Here is a 14623-nt window from a genome sequence, read left to right as displayed (position 1 = left end):
ACTCACACTTGGTTCCCAAAGGCACTCCTTGGTCTGACACAATTGACTGTCTTCACACCTGCTCTTCAGGAAAAGCCACTCTCTTAATACTTACTCAAGAGAGAGGTAGGCCAGGCCAGGAGAGTGATGCCTTTGTCCCTACAGTCTGTGGCAATGTTCTTGGTTCTATATGCTTACAAAATGACAAGAACATCTCAAGCCTCTACTGCTCCTGAGAGCCCTGACAGAAAACACCAAAAGAAAAGGCTGACATACCATCATGCCAACACCAACAGAGGCCTGGGCCCCAGCTCTCAGGCCATCTGAGAGATTCTCAGTCACGGAGCGCCCCAGGAGTGCGGTATCCGAGGAGAGGCGGTTAATCAATTCGCCTGTGCGGGTCTTGTCAAAGAAAGCAACCTCTTGCCTTAGAATGGAGGAGAACAGAGAGGTGCGCAGCCTGTTCACAATGCTCTGACCTGCAAAGTAAACACAACAGCCAACGGTGACTGCAGCCACCCGCCACACAAGGGAGCAGCCACCGGCAAGCTGTTTATTTAGCCTGCTGTCAAAGTCGATTTGTAGACTGAGCACATCAGCTCTGTGGATCCTGACACGGGGTGGACTCATACAGGCCTGGCCTGTATGTATCTATATGTAACTTCCTGTTAGTAACTACAGACTGTGGGAGCAAGGACAGGAGATAGTGATGAAGGTAGTGACGTGGCCAGCAAGAAGATCCAGCAGGTGACGGTCCTTGTCATACAAACCTGATGACCTAAGGCAACACCTCGGACCCAGAAACCCACAGAGACCACCAGCTCCAGAATATTTTCCTCTGATCTCACCACATGCGCATGCATGCCTGCCCGTGTATGTAAACATATCATAACAACTATAAATACACTTCAATTCTTTAAAAGGTAACATGATCCTTGACATGTTAGGAGCATCACAGACCCGGAGCATTAATCTGTACATGACTGTCTCCCCTTACATGAATTGCACTTAGCAATAGCAGGAATGGGTTAACCACTCGGACACCATCTTACTAGCCACACAGACATGAAACGCAGTCCTGCGCTGCCAGCAGTCCTGCTGATAAACCAGGCTCTCTACAGGAAAGCCACTCAAGTTCCCACCCCAGCGGCTCCACCGCAGCACGGAGCAGACAGCTCTTGCTTTGCTACCTGCTCAACCCTGACCACGAGAGAGTAGAGAATGTTCGGAATGACCGTAACACCTTCTTGGGGGGACGTGAGAGCCGAATGCAACATTAGGAAGACAAGCGGCCTGGAGTAGCAGCACTTGGAGCCCTGACCCAACCCGGGGGTCCTTTGTCACCTCACAAGACTGACCTGAAGCCGGGCGGTGGTGGCCCAAGCCTTTAATCCCAGCACTTGGGAGGCAGAGGCAGGCGGAATTCTGAGTTCGAAAAACAACAACAACAACAACAACAAAAGAAGACTGACCTGAAGACTGCATGAGGTAGACACGAATGCCGTTGGCGGCAGCGCCGCACAGGAACACACAGGTGAGCACAGCACAGAGCCGAGTCAGGCTGTCGCCATAGCCCTCGCTTGGGTTGGTATAGATGACATCAATGATCCTCCCCAGGAAAAAGGGGGCAGACATGGTGATGACACTGGACACAGCCAGAAACCCAACTGCAGCTGAAAGACAGGAGCGACACTCGTATTCACAGCACAGCACAGCACAGCACAGGGCAGAGCCAAGTATACACGGGCCTCAGGCCCACGCTGGCCTCAGTGGCTGGGCGTTCTCCTTCACCAATGGGCCTGACTAAAGGAAGGAGCAGATGGCTTCAGGTTGAGAACAAGAAGCATGGCTGTGTGGGAATGTGTGTTCCTTCCTCACGCAGTTAGAGAGAGGATGTGTTATGGTTTGTATTCCTTCCTGTGAGCAGTACCTGCGGCCGCAGTGGCTCCCTCCTGGCTTCTGGTATTCAAACTCATTTCAGATCCTGCTTCTGCATTTCTGCTCCTCGCTCTAACTCCTTGGCATCTAACTACACCTTCATTCGAAGGGCAGACTATCCAGGGAAAGTTATCTTGTGTATATGTGAGGAAGGGGAAGCTTTTTTGCGTCAAAGTCTAACTCTGTAGCCCAGGCTTGGCTTCAGACTCAGTATGTAGCTCAGGTTGGACTTCCCACGACACTATCTCGGCTCCTTGAATGCTGGGATTCATTCATAAGTGCATGTCACTGTGCCAGGCTTAACACTTTTGACTGTGCTCAGTATTTCAAAGCTCTCGCTTTGGGGAGTAGTTCCTGGGACCCACTTGCACATGGGGTGTCCCTTCTGAGTATTATGGCTCTGGGGAATAAAGCATGAAGTGACAGTTATCAGGAGAACAATTCTCCTTGTCAGTAAACAACAGATAAGGAGGCAGAAGCTTGCTCCAAAGTTCCAGCCATGTGAGGTGATGACTGTAATCCCAGCCCTTGAGGCACAGAGGCAGATCTCTGAGTTCAAGGCCGGCCTATTCTACACAGCAAGTTTCAAGTCCCCCAGTTTTAGCTACGTAGTTGGTTAAAACAAACAACAAATCATTCTAAGCAAAGTCCAGTTAGAAAGAACACACACGGGCTGGTGAGATGGCTCAGTGGGTAAGAGCACCCGACTGCTCTTCCGAAGGTCCAGAGTTCAAATCCCAGCAACCACATGGTGGCTCACAACCATCCGCAACGAGATCTGGCGCCCTCTTCTGGAATGTCTGAAGACAGCTACAGTGTACTTACATATAATAAATAAATAAATCTTTTAAAAAAAAAAAAAAAAAAAAGAAAGGAAGAACACACACTACAGACAATCACACCTATGCTTTTTTTTTTAAAGCCATTAATTTATTTTATGTATGTGAGTACATTGTAGCTGTCTTCAGACACATCAAAAGAGGGCTTCGGATCCCATTACAGATGGTTGTGAGCCACTAATGTGGTTGCTGGGAATTGAACTCAGGACCCAGTGACCCAGGGCTGATGCTATCCAGGAGAATCACAAGTTCAAGTCTAACCCAGCTACAGAGTGAGTTCAAGTCGAGTCTAGGCAACTTAACGAGACACGGTCTCAATATAAAGAGGACTCTGGTTGTTGCCAAGTGGTAGAGCGCTTGCCGGACATGCATGAGTCCTAGGTTTAATCCCCAGTACTGCTAAAGCAGAGAAAGACAACAGACAGGCAGACAGACAGACAGACAAAGACAAGACAAACAGCTGGTTAAAGAGCAAGTCCTAGATAACAATATTAGCATCTGCAGAGTGGTTCCTCCTTTGCTCCTTCCTCAGAGTTTATAGAGTTCAAAACATTTCCGAAAGAGTGATAGGTTCAGTAGCCCAGGCTCCCAGGCTCCTTTTATGAGGGTTCTGTGATGGGTGCAGGGCAAATCTGCCTCCTCTGGGTTTCCCTGGTTTGGATAACAAATCTCTTAGGAGCCTTGCTGATTTGTGGCAGGACTGCCTGTGAATCCAGGAAGAGTTCCCTGGGCCCCTTTGCAGATGATGAGGCTTCTGTCTCCTTGGCTGAGTGATAAGGCTGGACCACTGAGCGAACAGAGAGTGGAGAGAGCATGGGGGTGGGGTCCACTCTTCAGAGAGGCCTGAACCTGCTTCCTGCCCTCCATGTATCTCCTTCTTTCTGTCCTGGCATTCTAAGTGTGCCACTGGCTCACTGTTTTGCCAGCTGCTGTAGCCCCAGGGCCCTCACCTGTGTCGCACAGCAGGCGCTCAGTCAATACTTGCTGAGTGACAACAGAAAGAGTATGGACTTTAGCAAGGGAGTGGCCAAGTGCCTGACCAGAGCAAAGTCCTTTGTCAGCTCAACAGGGAAGGTCAGACCCAGGCACTCAGGGAGCTCACATGCCAGCTGTCAAAACTCAGGGATGGCTCACAACCATCCGTGACGCCAGTTCCAGAGGATCCAATGCCCTCTCCTGACCTCTGCAAGAACCAGGCACAGGTACACACATGCAAAAAAAAAAAAAAAAAAAACTTGAAAAATTTTAAGTTAAAAAAAAAAAAAATTGAGCCGGGCGTGGTTGCACACGCCTTTAATCCCAGCACTTGGGAGGCAGAGGCAGGCGGATTTCTGAGTTGGACGCCAGCCTGGTCTACAAAGTGAGTTACAGGACAGCCAGGACTACACAGAGAAACCCTGTCTCAAACAACAACAACAACAATAATAATTTGGGCTGGAGAGATGGCTTAGTGGTTAAGAGCACCAACTACTCTTCCTAAAGGTCCTGAGTTCAAATCCCAGCAACCACATAGTAGCTCACAACCATCTGTAACAAGATCTGATGCCCCCCTTACAGTGTACTTACATATAATAATAAATTAAAAAATCAATGAAAAATAGAAAAACTCCATAATCATAAACTGGGTGCGTTGTCACACCTGGGTACCCAGTCCCACCAGACACTCAGGAGGTAGGCAGAGGAGTGCCAAGAGCTTCTGCTATTTGTGGAGTTTGAGCCCATCCTTTGCTACATATCTTAAGACAAAACAACACAACCCGTAATCTCACTCTAACCGGATAGTGTGAACCAAGACGGAAACCATTCCCTTTCAGAGTGATGCTGCTGCTCCCATGGGACAGTGACAGGGCAGGGAGAGTGGCTTGACACTGGTCTCACATAGCTCAGCTGGCCACAAGGAAGAACCTTCCCAAAGGCCAGGCTCTCCTCTAGTTTCCTTTCCTTTCCCTTTCCCTTTCTGTTTTTTTTTTTTTTTCTTTTTCTTTTTTTTTTTTTTTTAAGATTTATTTATTTATTATATGTAAGTACACTGTAGCTGTCCTCAGACACTCCAGAAGAGGGCGCCAGATCTCGTTACGGATGGTTGTGAGCCACCATGTGGTTGCTGGGATTTGAACTCTGGACCTTCGGAAGAGCAGTCGGGTGCTCTTACCCACTGAGCCATCTCACCGGCCCTTTTTTTTTTTTTTTCTTTCTTGAGACATGGTCTTGCTATACAACTCTGACTAGCCTAGAACGCTACATATATCTAGACTGCACACAGATTGAACTTCCGGTGACTTTACTGCTTCTGTCACCCGAGTGCTGGGATGTGGTGATTTGAATACGCTTGGCCCCTGGGGAGTGGCACTGTGGGGGAGGTGTGGGCTTGTTTGAAGAAGTGTGTCACTGTGTGGGTGGGTTTTGAGATCTCCTAGTGCCCAAGTTCTGCCCAGTGTAGAAGAGAGCTTCCTGGAGGCTGCCTGAATAAGAGAGTCTTTCTCTGGTTGCTTTCAGATCAAGATGTAGAACTCTTGGTTCCTCCAGCACCATGTCTGCCTGCACACTGCCATGCTTCCCGCCATGATGGTAATGGACTGAACCTCTGCTCCTGTAAGCCAGCCCCAATTAAATGTTTGCCTTTATGAGAGTTGCGTTAGTCATAGTCTCTTCACAGCTGTATAACCCGAACTAAGACAAAGGATTACAGGCATTCCTGGAACACACTATGTAGACCAGTCTGGCCTCAAACTTGCAGTGATCTTCCTGCCTCTGCCTCCCGAGTGCTGGGGTTATAGGTGTGAACTATTATGCCAGACTTCTCTAGTTTTCTAAATCACATGAAGAATCTGTACGTTGTGAACTCCATAACCCCGGTTCCAACTGAGTTCGAACACTGTAATGATACCCATACAAAGAAGAGGGGGACCTTGCTGTGGTGAAGCACACCTGGAATTCCAAGTTCAAGGCCAGCCTGGTCTACCCAGCCAATTCCAGGCCAGCCATGGTTACACAGTGAGATACAGTATGGGGGGAAAAAGGAGGCTATTTGACTAAATCTAAACTCATCCAAGTATAGTTCATGTACTTATTAATTTATTCTATTATTTAAAAACAAATTTGGCTCCCGGCAGGTCGCATGTGTACACCCACCCAGGGGCAATTTGGATTCAAAAATGAAAGACACATACGTGCGCACATGCGCGCGCACACACATACACACACACACACACACACACACACGAGTGTGCCAGCTAATTTTTGACAAGCTGTGACTTGCCTGAATGCTGAGTACTCCTAAACCTTCCCCTGCTACCCCAGGCCCAGTGGGGAAGTGGCCATTGTCCCCTTACCTGGATTCTTAGACGGCTGGCTGGCTTTCTCTCCTGCAGCGCTTATGTCCCATCCTTCTCCCCGGAGTCATGGTGACTCCCTCCTTCCTTCCATTCCTAGGCCTCGAAGATCTAAATGTCCCACCTCAGTCTATCTGCCCAGCCACTGGCCGTTAGCTCTTTATTGATTGATCAAAAACTAATTGGGAACAAGGACCTTTAACATTTGGACACACGGATTCCCGATTTGGGGGGCCAGATTAATTCAAAGGATTAGAACCAATCTTCAACATTTTAAGATTTATTTTAGTTTACATGTATGGACATTTTGCCTGCATGCATGTATGTTTAGCATGTGCATGTTGGATCTCCTAAATAGAGGGTTATGCGTATTTGTGAGCCACACATGGATGCCAGGAACCAAACCCAGGTCCTCTGCAAGAGCAACCAGGGCTAAGCCATATCTCTGGACCGGATTGATTGATTGATTGATTTTTGTTTTTTTTGTTTGTTTGTTTTTTGAGACAGGGTTTCTCTATATAGCCCTGGCTGTCCTGGAACTCACTCTGTAGACCAGGCTGGCCTCGAACTCAGAAATCCGCCTGCCTCTGCCTCCTGAGTGCTGGGATTAAAGGTGTGCGCCACCACGCCCGGCGATTGGATTGATTTTTACTTATTTATTGTAGTGGTTTGAATATAAAAGGGCTTCCATAGCCCCGTAGAGAGTAGCACTATTAGGAGGTGTGGCCTTGTTAGAGTGGGTGTGACCTTATTAGAGTGGGTGTGGCCTTGTTAGAGTGGGGGTGGCTTTGTTGGATGAAGTGTGTCACTAGGGGCAGGCTTTGGGGTCTCAGAAGCTCAAGCCTGGCTAGTGTGTCACTGTCACCCCCTGCTGCCTGAGGACCCAGAGGTAGAATTCTCAGCTCCTTCTCCAGCACCTATCTAACTGCAGGCTGAGATGCTTCTGGGCTAACCCTCTGAACTGTACACCAGCCCAAACTAAATGGTATCTCTGTACATCAATAAACACTAAGACTTTTATTGTTTTGTTTTGTTTTGTTTTGGAGTAGGAGCTCTCTGAAATTCTGGCTGTTTTAGAACTCACTCTATCAAACTCAGAGATGCATCTGCCTCTGCCTCCAGAGTGCTGGCATTAAAACTGCCCAGACGCCGGGCGTGGTGGCGCACGCCTTTAATCCCAGCACTCGGGAGGCAGAGGCAGGCGGATTTCTAAGTTCGAGGCCAGCCTGGTCTACAAAGTGTGTGCCAGGACAGCCAGGGCTACACAGAGAAACCCTGTCTCGAAAAACCAAAAAAAAAAAAAAAAAAAAAAAAAAACCTGCCCAGACAATTCATTTATTTTTAATCTAATGTATATATTAGTGTGTGGGTGTTTTCAGAGGTCAGAGGTATCAGATTCCCTCAGAGCTGGAGTTTAAGTGGCTGTGAGCTACCTGACATGGGAATTGAACTCTGGTCCTCTGGAGGGCAACGCACACCCTTAGCCACTGTCTCTTCTCCTTGGTCCCAATTTGCTTATTTATTTTTGAGACACAGCCTCACATAGCCTAGGATAACCTCAAACTAACTATGCAGCCAAGGATGGCAGTTTTCCTGCCTCTACCTCCTGCTCTCAAATGCCAGGATTAGAGTTGTGTGCCAACATGCCAGGTTTTACACAGTGCTCGGATCAGTCCCGGGGCTTTGTGTGTGCCGGGCTAACCACTCTGCCAACTGAGCGGTTGTACCCCAACCTCTGGATTATTTTACTGTTGTCACCCCTTTGTATTACAATCTGAATGTAAATAAAGATTCTGCCATACGGGGCTACGGGTCATCAGGTTCCACCCAAATCCTAGACCTCACTCTGCACACTGTAACCTGAATTCTCCACGTTCCCTCCACAGCACAGTGTAGCACCTGCCAGCCTAACGGGCCCCAGCGGTTTCAGACCGATATTCTCAATGCCCACTGTCCTTATACGACTTAGTCCTGGCGGTCTGAGGGGTCAGGGGGGTCAGAAACAGTAAATGCAGATGGCCTCAGGTCTGCACCAGGCCTGGGAGGTCCAAGGCTGAGGAGGGTCAGGAAAGCTGGTTCTAAAGAGAAGACAAACAGGACCAAAACCCAGCTCTGCCACCAACATGTCTGACCTAACACGAGTCACTCATCTCCTCTGTGCCTCAAATTTTCCTACAATAAACAGACAACAACAACAGAACCTTTTCCTGGAGCTGCCTTGAGCAGATCAGATCCAGGCACAGTGCCTGGTCGCTGTCATTTCAGAAAACGGGCTGTGCATTGGCTCAGTCCAGATTTAACTCAGCTGTCCTATCTCAGAGACCAGGGACTGAAAGGAAAAAGACAAAACGGCCGCTTCCTCAGGAGGGCGAGAGCTGTTTGTAAGCATGCTGGGATATGCAGGGATTGGGAGAGGTTTTCAGAGATGATGTGGATCTGACAGGGAATGGGGGAGAGGACACAGCGGGATGAGGGGGATCAACTCTAAGCTGAGGGAAGGAAGTGAGGATGGGGGCTGAGAGCCTAGACTAAAGCTAAGCAGGAAGTGGGTTCAGGAGATCGTCAGATCCCCACAGTAGCCCCACATCACAGGCTGTGCCTCTTGCCCCTCAGACCTTCATCTGAGTATCAGAAAGCAGTCGCTGTAGGTGGTCCCATCCCTTTCTCGCTGTACTTAACTATGGCCCCTCCAAGGACATAGGTACAAAGGTCAGCCTTGAGCTGGACCAGTTCCAGTTCCAGGCAGGCACCAGCTTTTAAGAACAGTCATTATTGCGCATCATCAGCCCTTACCAGGAAACAGGAGGGCAGGTGATCTGAATCCTGTGGATCTGCACTTGTGAAGGGAACAGAGTACACTGATAGTATAGCTAGGAGCCCGCCCTGTGAACCAGGAGACCCGGCTCTCCAGCTATCATCTCATCTTGGGGCTGCTGCTCACTGGGAGAGCCGAGCCCTGGCCTGCTATCTGCCAAACACACAGGAAGCCTGAGTAAATACACCCCTGTCCCCTCCTGCTCCCCCCACCCCACCCCACCCCCGTCTGCTCCGTGCACGTTCCTGATGGCCCTAGGCTCAGCACCTTCTGAGGCTCCTGGTGACCACAGTGATAAGAGTAGCACTCAGTGCTGAAAGGCTCTGGGTAGCACTGCAGACTTAGTGATACCAAGATAGCTGAAATCCTGAAGGAGTGGGCTGCCCAGAGGAGTGACCGCTCCACTTCTGCTCTGGGCGAGCATCTGCAGACATCTCCAATGGGAGGCCCTGCTTTCCAAGTTTTGGATCTGTAACTTTAAAGTCTTCTGGGGAACAAACTGCTGAAGAGGAGGGAAGATAGGATTAGTACTGAAACACAACCTCCAGTCTTGGGAGTGTATTTTCTCTAAAACTAGAAAACTAACATCCGAAGCCAGGAGTGATGGGGCAGGCCTTTAGTTCCAGCACTCAGGAGGCAGAGGCAGGTGGACCTCTGAGTTTGGAGCCAGCCTGGTCTACAGAGTGAGTTCCAAAACAGTCAAGGCTACACAGAGAAACCCTGTCTCAAAAAAAATGAGGGTGGAGAAGGAAAGGGTCGTGCTAGAATGGCGGTCGCGTCTCAACAGCACACTAGGCCAAGACTGTTCCATGTGGAAGAAGTTTTATTGGGTGAGACAAGGTGGAGACAGAAAGAGAGGAGGGGGAGGAGAAAGAGAAAGAGAAAGAGAGAGAGAGAGAGAGAGAGAGAGAGAGAGAGAGAGAAGAAGAAGAAGAAGAAGAAGAAGAAGAAGAGGAGGAAGAGGAGGAGGAGGAGGAGGAGGAAGAGGAGAAGGAGGAGGAGGAGGAAGAGGAGGAGGAGAAGGAGGAGGAGGAGGTGGTGGCAGAAAGAGAAAGGGGAAAAAGAGAGAGGGAGGGGTGTTCCCCTTATTTATATGGAAAATGATATAACACAGGTAAAGGTGTGAGGCAAGCCAAGTGGATTCTGGGAATATAGTAGCTATTGTCTTGGTAACAGGTCTGTAGGTCACGCTGTTGCCTGTGATGTCTTATGTTTGGGAGGTCCTGATGCCAACCGAAAGAGAAAGAGGAGAGGGAGAGAGAGGGAGATGGGGAGGGGGAGGGAGAGAAGGGAACAGAGAGAGAGGGGGAGGGAGGGAGGGAGAGAAAGAGAGAGAGAGAGAGATCTGCTGCTTTTGGGGGATCTTTAAAGAAATGATAACAGGCATGGTGGCTCCTGCTCTGACGAGGGAATAATGCTATGAGTTTGTGGTCAGTCTAAGCTGCAAAGTGATCTCCCGTCTCAAGAACCAGACAGACAGACAGACGAAAACCTATGCAATGGCTCTGTTTCCCCAGCATTTCAAAGATGTGCCAACCCTTAGCATGATCTATTACAAATTAACGGCCCTACCACTTCCTTTTACTCCCACCAGGGCCAACATCCAGACCAGCTTTGCCATGACTTCTGAAGAAGCTATCTAAGAGCTCTTCTTCAGCTTTCCTGGAGACAGAATACATTTACTACTTCCTTAGGAAGCCTTAAGAATTCCTAGCACTTGGGAGGTTGAGGCATAGATTTCAAGCTGGAGGCCTACCTGGACTATAGAGCAAGACCCTGACTCAGAAACAAAACCCTCACTGTCGGCGGCAGTGTGTCTGTCCCTCAGGTCACACATCTGATGGTTCAGTGAGGCAGACTGACAGCTCGGATGATGGAAGCCGGTTCCTGTTCTGACTGACTTAATGCAGATTCCACAGCATGCTGGCAGGGCAGGACAAGTGGGGCCAGATGGCAGGTCACAGTCATGACAGGTACAGGCAGACAAGGAAGGGCTAGGTGGCATCAGCAAAGCCTGATTCTCCACGACTTTGAGATCTTAAGTTTCAGAAGCAGAAGCCTAGGTGCCTGCCTCAGCCCCTCACAGCCTGCACACAGTTGCTCAGAGTCTCAGGCTCCTCTGGGCACGCTGTCTGCTCCTCCCTGTGCCCTCCCCCCACTTCCCATGGACATCTTTTAAACCTGGGTTTGGTGGCTCACACTTATAATTCCAGCACTTGGGAGATGGTCAAGAGGGTCAGGAGTTCATGGACATCCTCGGCTACATAATGAGTTTGAGGCTAGCCTGGACTACATGACACCTGTCTCAATAAAACACAGAGGAGGGGGCTGAAGAGATGGTCCAGTGGTTAAGAGCAGTGGCTGCTCTTCCAGAGGACCTAGGGTTCAGGGTTCAATCCCTACCACTCTCACATGGCAGCTCACAACTGTCTATAACTCCAGTTCCAGGGGATCTGACATCCTCACACAGACATACATGCAGGCACATAGTATAAAACAAAATAAAGGTTCATCTGATGAAAGTAAATGATTCATTTAAAGAGATTAAGGAAAACACAGAGGGGAAAAGCTTACAGGATGGCAAAGAAGACAAGGCCTTTTTCCATTGAAATCCACAACCAACGTGAAATCTGTCTTCCTCTACTAAGGTCACAACAACTTCCTGATTCTCGTAGATGGCGGACCCCTGTGCCCTTGCTCCACAGGCAGCCTGCTCCATGCCCAATCGCCCCCAAAGAGAGTAATTTGTACAGCAAGGGACCCAACAACCTATTTGAAGTCCTGCCTGTTTCAAGAATTGTGTGGCAAGCCGGGCAGTGGAGGCGCACACCTTTAATCCCAGCACTCGGGAGGCAGAGGCAGGCGGATTTCTGAGTTCGAGGCCAGCCTGGTCTACAGAGTGAGTTCCAGGACAGCCAGGGCTATACAGAGAAACCCTGTCTCAAAAAACCAAAAAAAAAAAAAAAATGAATTGTGTGGCAAAGTCTTTCCTTTTTGCAAAACCCTCGCGCCTATCCCATTTCATCTCCGATCCAAACACTTCCCTGCCTGCTAAGCAGGGATTCCCAGGAGCAGGACTCCATGTCAGCTTCCCAAGGTAAAACCACAGGAGGGGGGCACAGTCCATATTCACAGAAGGAATGGAGATTTAGAGCTCTAGCTCTCAGGATGGCTCTGCTCCAACCAGCCTTGCCTGCAACGACTGCCAGACATGTGGGAGTTACAGAATATTGTCACTTAGACCCAGCCGATTCTGATTTCTTTTTAAAAGCCATTTGTCAATCCGGCTGAGTTACTGTCTAGTTTTTTTATGCTGTGGCCAGTGCCTGGTCCTGACCAAGTCACCACTTAGGGAGGTGACAAACAGCACGAAGCTCACAGTGCTCCACTTCATTCTGAGAAATTTTGGTGGTTGCTTGATACTGTGTAACCCTAGCGATGTTGTTGTTATTATTATTATTATTATTATTATTATTATTATAAATGTATAATATAAAGTAGACATGGTTTTGGCAAAACTTCTGTTTTTTTCTTAAAGGAGGAAACTCTAACTTATTCAGAGAATGCCCCAAAGCAGATGCTGACAAGCTGATAGGGACCAATTTAAATATTCTGGTAATAGGCTCAGGTGGGGAGCGCCAGCCAGCATCCATAGCTTTCCAACAGGTGTCAGCAGACTTGATCGCCCTTGTCAAGGCCAAGGCCAGGCCGAGGCCCACCGGCCGCCCACTGGCCCACTAGTACCCCCAGGTTCTTACCTGACAGTCTCCCGCGCTCGGGGCGCACCAGCCCCAGGAGCTTCCATACTTCTGAGCGCCCGGTCGCCGCGGGACGCCGCTGCGAGTCGTTCCCAAGGTCTCGCACACCGGTGGCAGCTGCACCCTGGAGCCTGGCGAACAGGGGATGCGCGGCGCGGGGTCCTGCCAGCACCCAGCACCTGCGGGCCCCCGAGGAGGTGGCCCACCGCCCCACGCCGCCAGGCAGCCCGGATAGGGGCGCGGGAAAGCGGAGGCCCGGACCCGGCTTGTGGATCAGAGAGGTCCACGCGCGTACGAGCGGGGTCCATTCAGAAGCCAGCCATGTCCGAGAGGAGACGGCCGGGGCCCATGCTCGCACGGCAGGGCCCCGGCGCGGAATCAGCAGCAGCGCCCTAGCAGAAGGGGCGCGCATGGCGCTGCGTCTGCCCGGACAGTCTCACCAACCGGCCGGGCCGCACGCCCCGGGACCCTCCCCGCCCGGCCCGAGCACAGGGCGGGGACGCAGCAGCGGCCCGCCCCTCCCGCCCCATCGGGCGGGCGCCCGGGCCGCGCCTTCCGCCGCGTAGGGTCCACCCCTGGGCGGCGACCAGCCGGTAGCTCCCCGGCAGTGCCTTGTCCGGGAGGCAGTCGCCAGCGCCTGCGCCCGGCAGCCGCACGCGGAAGCTTTTTCGCGCTCCTGCGCCCTCCACGGCTTGTGAACCTGGAGCGTCCGAGCCCTTTCTCTCGCCGGTTACTGGCGGAGTGCGCATGCGCGGCACTCAGGTCACCCCTTACGGACAGTGCTTGAGACCTTTGGGTGCCTCCGCCTTCGTGCGGTCGGCGGACCAAGGAGTCTCCACATCTTGGAGAACTGTGCAATGCAGGAGGTGCCGCAGAGGCCCGGAGAGTAGAAGTGACCCCGAGAGCAGCGGTCTTAAGGACGGCAGGCCGGGGGTATCCTATGGAGGCCTAGGTTGAGGAAGGGGGAAGAGTTTGTGGACTCCTAGATAGTTCACTCGACCAGAACGAAGTTCAGGTGAGCCACCGGTTCCATAAGTAGTTCAGCCGCACACGCTTTTAATCCCAGCACATAAGAGATAGAGACAGGCAGATCTGAGTTCGAGGCCAGCCTAGTCTATAGAGTGAGTTCCAGGACAGCCTGGGCAAGCAGGGGGGGGGGGTGGCAGGGGGAGGTTGCAAAACAACCTCAACACCAGTATTTTAGTTCAATATATTCCTTTTTATTTTTTTATTTTTTTTTTTTTTTGGTTTTTCGAGACAGGGTTTCTCTGTGTAGCCCTGGCTGTCCTGGAACTCACTTTGTAGACCAGGCTGGCCTCGAACTCAGAAATACGCCTGCCTCTGCCTCCCGAGTGCTGGGATTAAAGGCGTGCGCCACCACGCCCGGCAATAAAAGACACCTCCTACGAGCCGGATTCGAACCAGCGACCTAAGTATATCAACACCTATACTACAGTCCTCCGCTCTACCAACTGAGCTATCGAAGGGAGTCAATATATCCCTAAAACCCAACACGAATTGGGGGGGGGGGGAATGTCAAGGGATAAAACATCAGTCTTTCAAATGCATAAGTCACCGAATTTGCAGAATTCCTCCTCTTTTTACCCCAGTTCCAACCCTGGAAAAGTCATTTATTAAAATAGGGGGGGGGGGTAGTGTAGTCTTCACTTCAGGAGCACCAGGTCACCTGAGTTCAGACAGATAAAGGAGAGAGAGAGAGAGGGAGAGAGAGAGAGAGAGAAAGAGAGAGAGAGAGAGAGAAGAAAGGAAACCAAGCAGTTAGCAGCTGGTTGTAATTTGTTTATCTGCTTTCTGTTTTGTTTTCCTCATGTGAGCACTCCTTGAATCCCAGCGCCCGCGAGGCAGAGGCAGGTAAATGTGGATCTATTTGCCTTCCAGGCCAGCCTGGTCTCATAGAGAGTCCCAGGATAGCCAGGGCTACATAGGAAAAAACCTGTCTCA

The 14623-nt window shown here is 50.5% G+C and overlaps 1 protein-coding gene and 1 non-coding gene across 2 annotated transcripts in view; both read right to left on the bottom strand.

The window, feature by feature from the left end:
• Abcb10 (ATP binding cassette subfamily B member 10) overlaps window positions 1-13280 on the bottom strand; it is a 30335-nt gene extending 17055 nt beyond the window's left edge. The window contains exons 1-3 of the mRNA XM_021169738.3: window positions 12662-13280; window positions 1452-1652; window positions 256-458 (exon numbers count right to left, since the gene is read on the bottom strand). Of these exons, the coding sequence (XP_021025397.1) occupies window positions 256-458; window positions 1452-1652; window positions 12662-13073 (816 nt within the window). The 5' untranslated portion in view covers window positions 13074-13280. The remainder of the gene's footprint in view (window positions 1-255; window positions 459-1451; window positions 1653-12661) is intronic.
• Window positions 13281-14062: 782 nt separating this feature from the next.
• Window positions 14063-14148, bottom strand: Trnay-gua (transfer RNA tyrosine (anticodon GUA)). Its single transcript is given in 2 exon segments — window positions 14063-14098; window positions 14112-14148. It is a non-coding gene; the product is annotated as a tRNA-Tyr (tRNA).
• Window positions 14149-14623: the final 475 nt, after the last annotated feature.

The sequence above is a fragment of the Mus caroli genome, unplaced genomic scaffold, assembly GCF_978045245.1.
Source record: "Mus caroli unplaced genomic scaffold, Mus_caroli_1 scaffold_10, whole genome shotgun sequence".
Lineage (NCBI taxonomy): Eukaryota > Metazoa > Chordata > Mammalia > Rodentia > Muridae > Mus > Mus caroli.
The sequence above is the reverse complement of the archived record's forward strand: the minus strand, read 5'-3'. Positions and strand labels throughout refer to the sequence as shown.